This window comes from Nerophis lumbriciformis, linkage group LG16 (genome assembly GCF_033978685.3).
Source record: "Nerophis lumbriciformis linkage group LG16, RoL_Nlum_v2.1, whole genome shotgun sequence".
NCBI lineage: Eukaryota > Metazoa > Chordata > Actinopteri > Syngnathiformes > Syngnathidae > Nerophis > Nerophis lumbriciformis.
In genome coordinates this window covers 6,461,623-6,473,967 of record NC_084563.2, presented here as the reverse complement: position 1 = coordinate 6,473,967, position 12,345 = coordinate 6,461,623, and the positions used below count along the sequence as shown (strand labels likewise).

At 46.1% G+C, this 12,345-nt stretch overlaps 1 protein-coding gene across 1 annotated transcript; it reads left to right on the top strand.

The window, feature by feature from the left end:
• Positions 1 to 294: 294 nt before the first annotated feature.
• On the top strand, positions 295 to 8,245 carry LOC133616915 (uncharacterized). The gene is made up of 14 exons (XM_061976491.1): positions 295 to 326; positions 3,916 to 4,073; positions 4,189 to 4,370; positions 6,230 to 6,265; positions 6,347 to 6,418; positions 6,499 to 6,570; positions 6,652 to 6,723; positions 6,843 to 6,914; positions 6,996 to 7,104; positions 7,189 to 7,260; positions 7,345 to 7,416; positions 7,498 to 7,569; positions 7,654 to 7,798; positions 8,227 to 8,245. Exons 1-14 carry the CDS (start codon positions 295 to 297, stop codon positions 8,243 to 8,245), a joined length of 1,185 nt encoding a protein of 394 aa, XP_061832475.1.
• Positions 8,246 to 12,345: the final 4,100 nt, after the last annotated feature.

Genomic DNA, 12,345 nt, shown 5'->3' with positions numbered 1-12,345 from the left:
GTGAGTAATATTTTGGGCTTTTCCCACTTACTTTCTACTGCTTGTGTTGATGCTTTCCATAATGTGCTCTGCTGCTTTCTATTGATGCTTTCCATAATGTGCTTTGCTGCTTTCTATTGCTTGTGTTGCTGTGACCTGCACTACACATGCACATGCACGTGTGTTAGGAACACAACATGAAGCAACAACACACACTTAGTCAGGGACAAACATGCACATGTGTTAGGAACACAACATGAAGCAACAACACACATTTAGTCAAGGACACACAAAGGTGACAAGCGGTCACTCACAATGGCTCTCACCTGCTGTCTGAGAGAGTCAAGGTGGGTCTGAGTGTTTTGGTAACACAACATGAAGCAACAACACACATTTAGTCAGTGACACACAAAGGTGACAAGCTGTCACTCACAATGGCTCTCACCTGCTGGCTAAGAGAGTCAAGGTGGGTGTGAGTGTTTGATGCAGGTGAACACACCTGCCCTCACTGATTAGGCCCAACTATGGTTGTCAGTTTGTTTGTTGTGGCCCACTGGGGGGCCTTTGGTTGTTTGTTGTGGCCCACTGGGGGGCCTTTGGTTGTTTGTTGTGGCCCACTGGGGGGCCTTTGGTTGTTTGTTGTGGCCCACTGGGGGGCCTTTGGTTGTTTGTTGTGGCCCACTGGGGGGCCTTTGTTTGTTTGTTGTGGCCCACTGGGGGGCCTTTGGTTGTTTGTTGTGGCCGACTGGGAGGCATTTGTTTGTTTGTTGTGGCCCACTGGGAGGCCTTTGTTTGTTTGTTGTGGCCGACTGGGAGGCCTTTGTTTGTTGTGGCCCACTGGGAGGCCTTTGTTTGTTTGTTGTGGCCCACTGGGGGGCCTTTGTTTGTTTGTTGTGGCCGACTGGGAGGCATTTGTTTGTTTGTTGTGGCCCACTGGGAGGCATTTGTTTGTCTGTTGTGGCCCACTGGGAGGCATTTGTTTGTTTGTTGTGGCCGACTGGGAGGCATTTGTTTGTTTGTTGGGGGCCTTTGGTTGTTTGTTGTGGCCCACTGGGGGGCCTTTGGTTGTTTGTTGTGGCCGACTGGGAGGCATTTGTTTGTTTGTTGGGGGCCTTTGGTTGTTTGTTGTGGCCCACTGGGGGGCCTTTGGTTGTTTGTTGTGGCCGACTGGGGGGCATTTGTTTGTTGTGGCCCACTGGGGGGCCTTTGTTTGTTGGTTGTGACCCACTGGGAGGCCTTTGTTTGTTTGTTGTGGCCGACTGGGAGGCATTTGTTTGTTTGTTGGGGGCCTTTGGTTGTTTGTTGTGGCCCACTGGGGGGCCTTTGGTTGTTTGTTGTGGCCGACTGGGGGGCATTTGTTTGTTGTGGCCCACTGGGGGGCCTTTGTTTGTTTGTTGTGGCCCACTGGGGGGCCTTTGTTTGTTTGTTGTGGCCCACTGAGGGGGCCTTTGGTTGTTTGTTGTGGCCCACTGGGAGGCCTTTGTTTGTTGTGGCCGACTGGGAGGCCTTTGTTTGTTTGTTGTGGCCCACTGGGGGGCATTTGTTTGTTTGTTGTGGCCGACTGGGGGGCATTTGTTTGTTGTGGCCGACTGGGAGGCGTTTGTTTGTTTTTGTTGTGGCCCACTGGGGGGCCTTTGGTTGTTTGTTGTGGCCCACTGGGGGGGCCTTTGTTTGTTGTGGCCGACTGGTGGGCCTTTGGTTGTTGTGGCCCACTGGGAGGCATTTGTTTGTTTTTGTTGTGGCCCACTGGGGGGCCTTTGGTTGTTTGTCATGGCCCACTGGGGGGCCTTTGGTTGTTTGTCATGGCCCACTGGGGGGCCTTTGGTTGTTTGTCATGGCCCACTGGGGGCCTTTGTTTGCTGTGGCCGACTGGGAGGCCTTTGTTTGTTTGTTGTGGCCCACTGGGGGGCATTTGTTTGTTTGTTGTGGCCGACTGGGGGGCATTTGTTTGTTGTGGCCGACTGGGAGGCGTTTGTTTGTTTTTGTTGTGGCCCACTGGGGGGCCTTTGGTTGTTTGTTGTGGCCCACTGGGGGGGCCTTTGTTTGTTGTGGCCGACTGGTGGGCCTTTGGTTGTTGTGGCCCACTGGGAGGCATTTGTTTGTTTTTGTTGTGGCCCACTGGGGGGCCTTTGGTTGTTTGTCATGGCCCACTGGGGGGCCTTTGGTTGTTTGTCATGGCCCACTGGGGGCCTTTGTTTGCTGTGGCCGACTGGGGGGCCTTTGGTTGTTGTGGCCCACTGGGAGGCATTTGTTTGTTTTTGTTGTGGCCCACTGGGGGGCCTTTGTTTGTTTGTTGTGGCCGACTGGGAGGCGTTTGTTTGTTTGTTTGTTTGTTGTGGCCCACTGGGAGGCGTTTGTTTGTTGTGGCCCACCGGGAGGCCTTTGGTTGTTTGTTGTGGCCGACCGGGAGGCGTTTGTTTGTTTGTTGTGGCCGACTGGGAGGCGTTTGTTTGTTTGTTGTGGCCGACTGGGAGGCCTGTGTTTGTTGTGGCCCACTGGGAGGCCGTTGTTTGTTTGTCATTTACAGGGTTGACATGCGTGGCAAAGTTGGTAGAGTGGCCGTGCCAGCAATCGGAGAGTTGCTGGTTACTGGGGTTCAATCCCCACCTTCTACCATCCTAGTCACATCCGTTGTGTCCTCGGGCAAGACACTTCACCCCTTACTGCTGATGGCTGCTGGTTAGCGCCTTGCATGGCAGCTCCCGCCATCAGTGTGTGAATGTGTGTGTGAATGGGTAAATGTGGAAATAGTGTCAAAGCGCTTTGAGTACCTTGAAGGTAGAAAAGCGCTATACAAGTATAACCCATTTATCATTTATTTATTTATATGCATTAGAGATGCGCGGTTTGTGGGCACAACCGCGGAGTCCGCGGATTATCCGCGGATCGGGCGGATGAAATTTAAGAAAATTAGATTTTATCCGCGGGTCGGGTCGGGCGGTTGAAATAAAGAAAATTAGATTTTAAATAGATTCAGGCGGGTGGCAGTTAAACCAATTGGGAAATATATATACATAGTTAAATGTTGTTACCCACATACGAAAAACGAGCAGGCACCTGCAGCATATGCCACAACAGAAGAAAAAAGAAAGAAAAAGAGATGGACACTTTTACGGAGCGGAGAAGGCCCCCGACGCCTCGCCGGGGTCCGGGACCGAGGCCCCTTCCCCCGAGAGGGCCCCACCGGGAGCCGTAGCTGAGGCGATCCGCGAGAAGGGCCCGACGCACGTCCAGGGTCACCACCGCGCCCACCGCACCGACACCCCGCCTCGTCCGCCTTCGCCGCGGCCGGCGTCACGCGCAGCAGGTAAGCAGCTTACCTGCCCGCCACCCCCGTGGCCGGGGGCTCGTAACAGGGGTCACTCCGCGCGCTCCGCCCGCGCAGCTTACCTGCCCGCCACCCCTGTTGCCGGGGGCGCGTAACAGGGGTCACTCCGCGCGCAGTGCGCTCACGAAAGGGGTGGGGCTCACCCTGGTTGATATAGACAGCAGCTAGGACGGTGGCCATGGACGTCGGAACCCGCTAAGGAGTGTGTAACAACCCACCTGCCGAATCAACTAGCCCTGAAAATGGATGGCGCTGGAGCGTTGGGCCCATACCCGGCCGTCGCCGGCAGCGAGACGCGCTTGGAGGTGCGCTCAGCGCGGCTCCCATATGATTGCGCACTGGTGTGCGTCTGGGTCGTGACAGCGTGGCACGCGAATGTCTGTGCTGCATTGGATCAGTCTCCTTTCTTTAACAGGCAAAAGCTTTATAACCTCACTAATGCCTTGCATCGTCTATATTAGATATATAACAACGGGCGGATGGCGGGCGAATGTGGTTCTGATCAAATGTTAGATCGGGTGGATTGCGGATGGTTGACGACTTTCTGATGCGGTTGCGGATTAAATAATTGCCTATCCGCGCATCTCTAATATGCATGTATTTTGCAGCCCTATCTCCAACACATCATACTGGAGACGTTTCCGTCCGGATTTAGGGCAGGTCACAGCACTGCCTCCGCCCTCTAAGGTGTTAAACGACCTACTCCTCATCACTGACTCTGGGAAATGTGCTGCACTGGTTCTCTTGGACCTCAGTGCAGCGTGCGGTACTATAGACCATTCTATTCTCCTGTACCGCCTCCAACAGGGGGTCTGCATCCCTAACACAGCCCTGTCCTGGTTTACGTCCTACCTCAACAACGGTACCTTCTGTGGACATAGCCAACCATGCCTCCTGCTGTGCCAACCTCACCTGTGGGGTTCCTCAGGGTTCAATGCTGCGTCCCATCCTGTTCTCCATCTACAGCCAAGTCATTCATCGCCATAAAATTTCCTTTCACGTCTACTCTGACGATACTAAATCTATCATCCACTCAAGACAGACGATCCCTCTGGGCTGGACAGTTTGAAGGACTGCTTGCGTTGTTACAAAACCTCCTGCAGCTCAATGACAGAGTGAAATTCTTCTGTTCGGGAACTCCATCTCGGTCAGTCAGATCAGAAAGTATTTAGGAAGTTTGGCCACCCTTGGAAAATAAGGTCAATTTTGGGGGGTCTGGTCATCTACAATACAACGTCAATATGTATTTGATTTGTGTCCTCATGGTTTTTGTTTTCTACTAGGTCAATTTTGGGGGGTATGGTCATCTACAATCCAAGGTCAATTTTGGGAGGTCTGGTCATCTACAATACAAGGTCAATTTTGGGGGGTCTGGTCATCTACAATGCAAGGTCAAGTTTGGGTGGTCTGGTCATCTACAATCCAAGGTCAATATGCATTTTATTTGTGTCCTCATGGTTTTTGTTATCTACTAGGTCAATTTTGAGGGGTCTGGTCATCTACAATCAAAGGTCAATATGTATTTAATTTGTGTCCTCATGGTTTGTTATCTAATAGGTCAATTTTGGGAGGTCTGGTCATCTACAATCCAAGGTCAAATTTGGGGGGTCTGGTCATCTACAATACAACGTCAATATGTATTTGATTTGTGTCCTCATGGTTTTTGTTATCTACTAGGTCAATTTTGGGGGGTATGGTCATCTACAATCCAAGGTCAATTTTGGGGGCCTGGTAATCTACAATTCAAGGTCAATATGTACATAATTTGTCTTCATGGAATTTGTTATCTACTAGGTCAATTTTGGGAGGTCTGGTCATCTACAATACAAGGTCAATTTTGGGGGGTCTGGTCATCTACAATGCAAGGTCAATTTTGGGAGGTCTGGTCATCTACAATCCAAGGTCAAATTTGGGGGGGTCTGGTCATCTACAATACAACATCAATATGTATTTGATTTGTGTCCTCATGGTTTTTGTTATCTACTAGGTCAATTTTGGGGGGTATGGTCATCTACAATCAAAGGTCAATTTTGGGGGTCTGGTCATCTACAATCCAAGGTCAATTTTGGGGGGTCTAGTAATCTACAATTCAAGGTCAATATGTATATAATTTGTCTTCATGGAATTTGTTATCTACTAGGTCAATTTTGGGAGGTCTGGTCCTCTACAATACAAGGTCAATTTTGGGGGGTCTGGTCATCTACAATGCAAGGTCAAGTTTGGGTGGTCTGGTCATCTACAATCCAAGGTCAATATGCATTTGATTTGTGTCCTCATGGTTTTTGTTATCTACTAGGTCAATTTTGAGGGGTCTGGTCATCTACAATCAAAGGTCAATATGTATTTAATTTGTGTCCTCATGGTTTGTTATCTACTAGGTCAATTTTGGGGGTCTGGTCATCTACAATCAAAGGTCAATTTTGGGGGGTCTGGTCATCTACAATTCAAGGTCAATATGTATATCATTTGTCTTCATGGAATTTATCTACTAGGTCAATTTTGGGAGGTCTGGTCATCTACAATGCAAGGTCAAGTTTGGGTGGTCTGGTCATCTACAATCCAAGGTCAATATGTATTTAATTTGTGTCCTCATGGTTTTTGTTATCTACTAGGTCAATTTTGGGGGGGTATGGTCATCTACAATCCAAGGTCAATTTTGGGGGTCTGGTCATCTACAATCCAAGGTCAATTTTGGGGGGTCTGGTAATCTACAATTCAAGGTCAATATGTATATAATTTGTCTTCATGGAATTTGTTATCTACTAGGTCAATTTTGGGAGGTCTGGTCATCTACAATACAAGGTCAATTTTGGGGGGTCTGGTCATCGACAATGCAAGGTCAAGTTTGGGTGGTCTGGTCATCTACAATCCAAGGTCAATATGTATTTGATTTGTGTCCTCATGGTTTTTGTTATCTACTAGGTCAATTTTGAGGGGTCTGGTCATCTACAATCAAAGGTCAATTTTGGGGGGTCTGGTCATCTACAATTCAAGGTCAATATGTATATAATTTGTGTCATGGTTTTTGTTATATACGAGGTCAATTCCGGGGGGTCTGGTCATCTACAATCCAAGGTCAATTTTGGGGCGTCTGGTCATCTACAATACAAGGTACATTTTTGGGGGGTCTGGTCATCTACAATTCAAGGTCAATATGTATTTAATTTGTGTCCTCATGGTTTATCTAATAGGTCAATTTTGGGAGGTCTGGTCATCTACAATCCAATGTGAATTTTGGAAGGTCTGGTCATCTACAATCCAAGGTCAATTTTGGGGGGTTGGGTCATCTACAATACAAGGTCAATATGTATTTAATTTGTGTCATGGTTTCTGTTATCTACTAGGTCAATTCCGGGGGGTCTGGTCATCTACAATACAAGGTCAACTTTGGGGCGTCTGGTCATCTACAATACAAGGTACATTTTTGGGGGTCTGGTCATCGACAATCCAAGGTCAGTTTTGGGGGTTGGGTCTTCTACAATTCAAGGTCAATATGTATTTAATTTGTGTCCTCATGGTTTTTGTTATCTTCTAGGTCAATTTTGGGAGGTCTGGTCATCTACAATCCAATGTGAATTTTGGAAGGTCTGGTCATCTACAATCCAAGGTCAATTTTGGGGGGTTGGGTCATCTACAATACAAGGTCAATATGTATTTAATTTGTGTCATGGTTTTTGTTATCTACTAGGTCAATTCCGGGGGGGTCTGGTCATCTACAATACAAGGTCAACTTTGGGGTGTCTGGTCATCTACAATACAAGGTACATTTTTGGGGGTCTGGTCATCTACAATCCAAGGTCAGTTTTGGGGGGTTGGGTCTTCTACAATTCAAGGTCAATATGTATTTAATGTGTGTCCTCATGGTTTTTGTTATCTTCTAGGTCAATTTTGGGAGGTCTGGTCATCTACAATCCAATGTGAATTTTGGAGGGTCTGGTCATCTACAATACAAGGTCAGTTTTGGGGGGTTGGGTCATCTACAATACAAGGTCAATATGTATTTAATTTGTGTCCTCATGGTTTTTGTTATCTTCTAGGTCAATTTTGGGAGGTCTGGTCATCTACAATCCAATGTGAATTTTGGAAGGTCTGGTCATCTACAATCAAAGGTTAATTTTGGGGGGTTAGGTCATCTACAATACAAGGTCAATATGTATTTAATTTGTGTCATGGTTTTTGTTATCTACTAGGTCAATTCCGGGGGGTCTGGTCATCTACAATCCAAGGTCAACTTTGGGGCGTCTGGTCATCTACAATACAAGGTAAATTTTTGGGGGTCTGGTCATCTTCAATACAAGGTCAATATGTATTTAATGTGTGTCCTCGTGGTTTTTGTTATCTTCTAGGTCAATTTTGGGAGGTCTGGTCATCTACAATCCAATGTGAATTTTGGAGGGTCTGGTCCTCTACAATCCAAGGTCAATTTTGGGGGGTCTGGTCATCTACAATACAAGGTAAATTTGGGGGGGGTCTGGTCATCTACAATACAAGGTCAATTTTGGGGGTCTGGTCAGCTACAATCCAAAGTCATTTTTGGAGAGTCTGGTCATCTACAATCCAAGGTCATTTTTGGAGAGTCTGGTCATCTACAATCCAAGGTCAATTTTGGGAAGTCTGGTCATCTACAATCCAAGGTCAATTTTGGGGAGTCTGGTCATCTGCAATCCAAGGTCAATATTGGGGAGTCTGGTCATCTACAATACAAGGTCAATATTGGGGGGGTCTGGTCATCTACAATACAAGGTCAATTTTGGGGGGTCTGGTCATCTACAATACAAGGTCAATATGTATTTTGTGTCCTAATGGTTTATCTACTAGGTCAATTTTCGGGGGTCTGGTCATCTACAATCTTCGGTCAATTTTGGGGGGTTTGGTCATCTACAATCCAAGGTCAATATGTATTTAATTTGTGTCCTCAGGGTTTTTGTTAGCTACTAGGTCAATTTGCGGGGGGTCTGGTCATCTACAATCCAAGGTCAATTTTGGGGGGTTAGGTCATCTACAATCCAAGGTCATTATGTATTTAATTTGTGTCCTCATGGTTTTTGTTATCTACTAGGTCAATTTTGGGGGGTCTGGTCATGTACAATCCAAGGTCAATTTTGGGGGGTCTGGTCATCTACAATTCAAGGTCAATATGTATTTAATTTGTGTCATGGTTTTTGTTATCTACTAGGTCAATTCCGGGGGGTCTGGTCATCTACAATACAAGGTAAATTTTGGGGGGTCCGGTCATCTACAATTCAAGGTCAATTTTGGGGGGTCTGGTCAGCTACAATCCAAAGTCAATTTTGGGGGGTCTGGTCATCTACAATCCAAGGTCATTTTTGGGGGGTCTGGTCATCTACAATCCAAGGTCATTTTTGGGGGGTCTGGTCATCTACAATTCAAGGTCATTTTTGGGGAGTCTGGTCATCTACAATCCAAGGTCAATTTTGGGGAGTCTGGTCATCTACATTCCATGGTCAATTTTGGGGAGTCTGGTCATCTACAATCCAAGGTCAATATTGGGGAGTCTGGTCATCTACAATACAAGGTCAATATTGGGGGGGGTCTGGTCATCTACAATACAAGGTCAATATTGGGGGGGGGGGGGGGTCTGGTCATCTACAATACAAGGTCAATTTTGGGGGGTCTGGTCATCTACAATACAAGGTCAATATGTATTTTGTGTCCTCATGGTTTATCTACTAGGTCAATTTTCGGGGGTCTGGTCATCTACAATCTTCGGTCAATTTTGGGGGGTTTGGTCATCTACAATCCAAGGTCAATATGTATTTAATTTGTGTCCTCATGGTTTTTGTTAGCTACTAGGTCAATTTGCGGGGGGGTCTGGTCATCTACAATCCAAGGTCAATTTTGGGGGGTTTGGTCATCTACAATCCAAGGTCAATTTTGGGGAGTCTAGTCATCTACAATCCAAGGTCAATATGTATTTAATTTGTGTCCTCATGGTTTTTGTTAGCTACTAGGTCAATTTTGGGGGAGTCTGGTCATCTACAATCCAAGGTCAATTTTGGGGGGTTTGGTCATCTACAATCCAAGGTCAATTTTGGGGGGTTTGGTCATCTACAATCCAAGGTCAATATGTATTTAATTTGTGTCCTCGTGGTTTTTGTTATCTACTAGGTCAATTTTGGGGGGTCTGGTCATGTACAATCCAAGGTCAATTTTGGGGGGTCTGGTCATCTACAATTCAAGGTCAATATGTATTTAATTTGTGTCATGGTTTTTGTTATCTACTAGGTCAATTCCGGGGGGTCTGGTCATCTACAATACAAGGTAAATTTTGGGGGGTCCGGTCATCTACAATTCAAGGTAAATTTTTGGGGGGTCTGGTCATCTACAATCCAAGGTCATTTTTGGGGGGTCTGGTCATCTACAATCCAAGGTCATTTTTGGGGGGTCTGGTCATCTACAATTCAAGGTCATTTTTGGGGAGTCTGGTCATCTACAATCCAAGGTCATTTTTGGGGAGTCTGGTCATCTACAATCCAAGGTCAATTTTGGGGAGTCTGGTCATCTACATTCCATGGTCAATTTTGGGGGGTTTGGTCATCTACAATCCAAGGTCAATATGTATTTAATTTGTGTCCTCATGGTTTTTGTTAGCTACTAGGTCAATTTGCGGGGGGGTCTGGTCATCTACAATCCAAGGTCAATTTTGGGGGGTTTGGTCATCTACAATCCAAGGTCAATTTTGGGGAGTCTAGTCATCTACAATCCAAGGTCAATATGTATTTAATTTGTGTCCTCATGGTTTTTGTTAGCTACTAGGTCAATTTTGGGGGAGTCTGGTCATCTACAATTAAAGGTCAATATGTATTTAATTTGTGTCCTCATGGTTTTTGTTAGCTACTAGGTCAATTTTGGGGGAGTCTGGTCATCTACAATCCAAGGTCAATTTTGGGGGGTTTGGTCATCTACAATCCAAGGTCAATTTTGGGGGGTCTGGTCATCTACAATTCAAGGTCAATATGTATTTAATTTGTGTCCTCATGGTTTTTGTTAGCTACTAGGTCAATTTTGGGGGAGTCTGGTCATCTACAATCCAAGGTCAATTTTGGGGGGTCTAGTCATCTACAATCAAAGGTCAATATGTATTTAATTTGTGTCCTCATGGTTTTTGTTAGCTACTAGGTCAATTTTGGGGGGTCTGGTCATCTACAATTCAAGGTCAATATGTATTTAATTTGTGTCCTCGTGGTTTTTGTTATCTACTAGGTCAATTTTGGGGGATCTGGTCATCTACAATCCAAGGTCAATTTTGGGGAGTCTGGTCATCTACATTCCATGGTCAATTTTGGGGAGTCTGGTCATCTACAATCCAAGGTCAATATTGGGGAGTCTGGTCATCTACAATCCAAGGTCAATTTTGGGGAGTCTGGTCATCTACAATACAAGGTCAATATTGGGGGGGGGGGGTCTGGTCATCTACAATATAAGGTCAATATTGGGGGGGGGGTCTGGTCATCTACAATACAAGGTCAATTTTGGGGGGTCTGGTCATCTATAATACAAGGTCAATATGTATTTTGTGTCCTCATGGTTTATCTACTAGGTCAATTTTCGGGGGTCTGGTCATCTACAATCTTCGGTCAATTTTGGGGGGTTTGGTCATCTACAATCCAAGGTCAATATGTATTTAATTTGTGTCCTCATGGTTTTTGTTAGCTACTAGGTCAATTTTGGGGGAGTCTGGTCATCTACAATCCAAGGTCAATTTTGGGGGGTTTGGTCATCTACAATACAAGATCAATTTTGGGGGGTTTGGTCATCTACAATCCAAGGTCAATATGTATTTAATTTGTGTCCTCATGGTTTTTGTTAGCTACTAGGTCAATTTGCTGGGGGGTCTGGTCATCTACAATCCAAGGTCAATTTTGGGGGGTTTGGTCATCTACAATCCAAGGTCAAATTTGGGGGGTATGGTTATCTCCAATACAAGGTCAGTTTTGGGGGTCTGGTCATCTACAATGCAAGGTCAGTTTTGGTGGGTCTGGTTATCTACAATGCAAGGTCAATTTTGGGGAGTCTAGTCATCTACAATCCAAGGTCAATATGTAATTAATTTGTGTCCTCGTGGTTTTTGTCATCTACAAGGTCAATATTGGGGGGTGATTCCCCCTCTATAAGGTCAATATTGGTTTATTCTGCCATGCAATGCAACAACACTACATAACTCTTACCCAATGTTATCCATTCATTCATTCATGTGTTACTCATTTATCATTCTTTCACCATGCATGATACAACCCTTACACAATGTGTTATGGGTCACACTCCTGCTGCCTCTCCTCCTGCCACACCAACGGGCGTTCCCTCTCCACTGCGGGCGTGTCTCCGCAAGAGATCTGCAATCAACACACCTGCCCGTGATGAGTGACCAGCCTTCATAAGCCAGCGCGTCTTGAGATCCGGTGCCAGAACGTAGCTCCTCCTACCAGTACAGTAAGCCAACACTTCTCTCTCCCTGTGTTCCCTTCCCGTCGTGTTCACCGTCTCTCGTGTTGTGTCGTCCTCCAGCTTCCTCGTGGTCGAGTTGTGTGTCTTGTCTACCTGGACTCCCTCTTGCCTTCCTGGACTAAGACCTCGCTCCTGTCCTCGACCATCCGCCTGACGTCCGAGCCGGCTTATCCCCTTTTGGACTTCTGCCTCGATCTCAACACGCACACTCAACACCCTCTGGTGACCACGCTCAGATAATACTTACACATAGTCGCACTTCATCTCTTTAAGCTAATCACACACTGCACTCACATACTGAGCTGTCAATAAACACGCTGACAGCTAACGACATCATCGCCTCTCTGCAGTCTTCTTCTCCCGCTGTCCCGTCACACAATGTTATATATTTCATTTATTCATTCATGTGTTATCATTTTTACACCATGCACTACACAATGTTTATTCATTCATTACTTTATTCATTCATTATCAATCAAAGAAAGTTTATTATATAGCCCTAAATCACGAGTGTCTCAAAGGGCTGCACAAGCCACAACGACATCCTGGGCTCAGATCCCACATCAGGGCAA